Genomic DNA, 3053 nt, shown 5'->3' with positions numbered 1-3053 from the left:
GGGTACCTCCACCAGTCCAAATAAAGTCCCGATAGTATGTTTACTTTTAAAATATAGGATTAGGACCAATAGTTCACAGACTTAATCTGTGAACAGACTTTTAAGTTTAAAAAAGAAAAAAAAAAAGGCAAAAAACCCAAACCGACAAAACAGGCCGTATATTCACTTTGATTTGTAAAACACAATAATCGGCCAGACCGACCGAGCGACTCAAAGTCCTGCTGCAGGAAACAGAGGGACATGCCCTTGTTATGCTGTTTCTTACCTACACACTCTTTTCAAGGAAAGATGTAGCGAATTTTGGTATTCGGTCGGAAAAAAAAAAGCTCTCAATACTTTTTCTTTCATGCAGACAATATCTCAATTGACCGATCTAAAAAAAGATTAATGAAGTATTTTTTGATTTCGTTTCCTACTTCTAAAAGCAACAGAGCGAGAACACTGGAGAACTTTATTCCGACCCTCTTAACTTTCTGTGGTGTTTGTTTTTCTTGGCACGGGAGCCCCAAGACGGTCGCTTTAAACCCTAATTCTACTCAAAAGCAAGACATGCTTCAGGAGGCTGGAGCCTGCTTTTGCCAGGCAGGCGGGACTGTCGCTGCTGGCGTGGAAGCCAACTCCAAGTTTCCTGTCGCCTGACCCTGGAGGAGAATCAGGCCCGGGCTGGGGTGCGGGGTTTGCAGCGGGGATTGAGTTATGTCCCGGGTACAAAATTCCCGTTAAAAACTCCCCAGGTGGATGAACGCCCTCCAACTGCCCTAATGACCCTCAGACACATCCCATTCACCATGCGATTCGGTGTGTCTGCCTTATTTATTGAGGCTGCGTGTGTGTGTGAGCACGCCCGTTAACGTGTGCTGTACCTGTAACCGCACCTTTGCTCCAGGCTTGAGCTAAAGCTTTAGGACTTTGCATAGACTTATGTAAATATTTACCCATATATTAACTCCCCCGCCTCCCATAGTATAGCTATAAATAGGGGTGAATCGTCCCCTCTTTCGCCACGCACGTGCTTGGCGGGGGGATGCCCATCTTACTGGGAGACCGGGGGAAAAGAAACCCCGTGTTTGCTTTAGCACCGGACCTCAGTGTGCCTTCAAGTGTTGACAAAAGCACCCTAAGTCCCCAACCAAACCTGTCATAGGAACCGAAGGGAAAGTATTTACGCCAGAGAAAAAAGTGACAGCGGAGCGCACCCTACCTCCGAGCACACCGACCCACGCCATTTACTTTTTCTTTCTTTCTTTTTTTTTTTAAGCAAAAGCGACAACCGATACCTGAATCAGAATGGAAATAGAAGCGAATAGGCATTCCCACCTACCTTCTGGAAAAACCACCCTCATTTTTAAATAGCTGGTGGTGAGTCTGATTATGGATGCTTTGTCCAGCTGAGAGGTGATAGCGGAGGGCAGGGGTAGTAATTTCGCCAGTTCATAAAATTCACTGTTTTCTTTCTCCCGTCTAGTCCGGGCAGCATTTTTGGACTTCTCTTTCATCGTGTTTTTTTCCCCCTTCCTTCCTACAATTTAAACTCCAGAGATTCATCCAAAGGTGGAAGGGAAACTTTCAGCTGCGAGTCATCTCTGCGGAGCATCAGGCGGTGATTCTGAGCGCGGCCATTGCTCTGAGAAACCGTTCAGTTGCGTAAAATGCAAACAAGTAGCGAAGACCAGAGAGATGTTCTTAAGAAAACAAAACAAAACAAAAAAAATAATTCTCTGAAAAGCAGAGTCAGTCGGACGGGAAAGGCATTTATCCAGTGCTGCTCAGAGACTCCAAACAACTGCAGGAAAAATAAAATACTACTAATAATAACGATAAAAAAGCTAGAAGCTCGCCGCACCACACAGCAACCAAATGAGGTATTTCTGGCCTTTTTTCCTACTCATGGCGGGCAGCATAGCTCCTCGGAAGAGGGTCATAATAATCCCGTTTCTTGCCGTGATCCGCTGTCAATCCGAGGCCCGAAGCGGCCGGCCGTGGGCTGCCTCCCAGGGCGCTGGGTGCCTTCCCGGGAGCCTCTGTGGAGACAAGAGCAGTCCTGGGGTGAGAGAGCGGCTACAAAACGCCGCGGAGGAGCCGCGAGAAATAATAATCAACAAACAGCCTCCGGCGGGTGTAGTATTTTCTCCCACCAGAGGGGAAAAGAAAGAGAAAAAAAAAAAAAAAAGAAGTATCTTTTCCCGTCCAGCGCGCCCGTAGCGGAGCCTGCCCCGCACTCTCCTCCCACAGCCCTCGCACCCCCCGGCCCAGGTGTGCACCAAACCAAGGCACAGACCGGATCCCGGCAAAGGCTGGGGTCGGTGTTACCGGTGCCGGTAGGGCTGCCCCCTCCCCGCCGAGCCCCGGCGGTGGCCGGACCTCCCCTCGCACGGCGCTGCCGGCCCTGCGGCGGGGCTATAGCTTCCCATCCCGGACTATTTCTGGGGTTTTTTTCTTTTTTTTTTTTTCTTTTTTAATTTTTCCCTCGTCTCGGCTGCTCCCCTCATTCCCCAGCTGGGATCGAAGGAGGGGGGGGCGGTCTACCCCAGCTGCACCCCAGCCAGGGGAAGGACGCTCTGCCCGGCCCTGCCCCGAGCCGGAATCACCCCCAAACATCACATTTTTTCCAACCAAATTACTATTATTTTTTTTTTCTCCTCTTTTTCCACCGAGGGGAAGCGACCCGCAGCCCAGCCCCACACATCACTGGGACTCCTTGCTGGGGCTGGCGGTTTGTGCTGGGGTTGTCATCTTCTGGGTTGGTTTGTTGGGTTTTTTTTGTTGTTTTTTTTTTTTACCTACCTTGAGTCCCTGAGCCCGGCTGCCTGCAGGAGAGCTCTCCCGGGGTGAGGAGCCCAACTCTTTAATTGGTTCATTAATGGCACAGGGAGGGGGGAAAGAAGAAAAAAAAAAAAACCAAAACAAAACCAAAACAAAACCCAAACCAAAAAAAAACACAACAAAAAACTTTGCGGCTGTCACTGCTCCTCACACCGACGGGCAGCCAGACATTGCCGCCTCCCCAGCCCCTTTATCGGCTCCCAGGCTTCTCCCTCTCACATAACGAGGGG

At 49.7% G+C, this 3053-nt stretch overlaps 1 protein-coding gene across 1 annotated transcript in view; it reads right to left on the bottom strand.

The window, feature by feature from the left end:
- The window catches only part of SIM1 (single-minded family bHLH transcription factor 1), a 48592-nt gene extending 47096 nt beyond the window's left edge, over positions 1 to 1496 (bottom strand). Inside the window, exon 1 of the mRNA XM_014964499.1 lies at positions 1322 to 1496. Coding sequence (XP_014819985.1) covers positions 1322 to 1496 — 175 coding nt within the window. The remainder of the gene's footprint in view (positions 1 to 1321) is intronic.
- Between the last annotated feature and the right edge of the window lie 1557 nt (positions 1497 to 3053).

Source organism: Calidris pugnax, unplaced genomic scaffold, assembly GCF_001431845.1.
Source record: "Calidris pugnax isolate Ruff unplaced genomic scaffold, ASM143184v1 scaffold219, whole genome shotgun sequence".
Classification (NCBI taxonomy): Eukaryota; Metazoa; Chordata; class Aves; order Charadriiformes; family Scolopacidae; genus Calidris; species Calidris pugnax.
The sequence above is the reverse complement of the archived record's forward strand: the minus strand, read 5'-3'. Positions and strand labels throughout refer to the sequence as shown.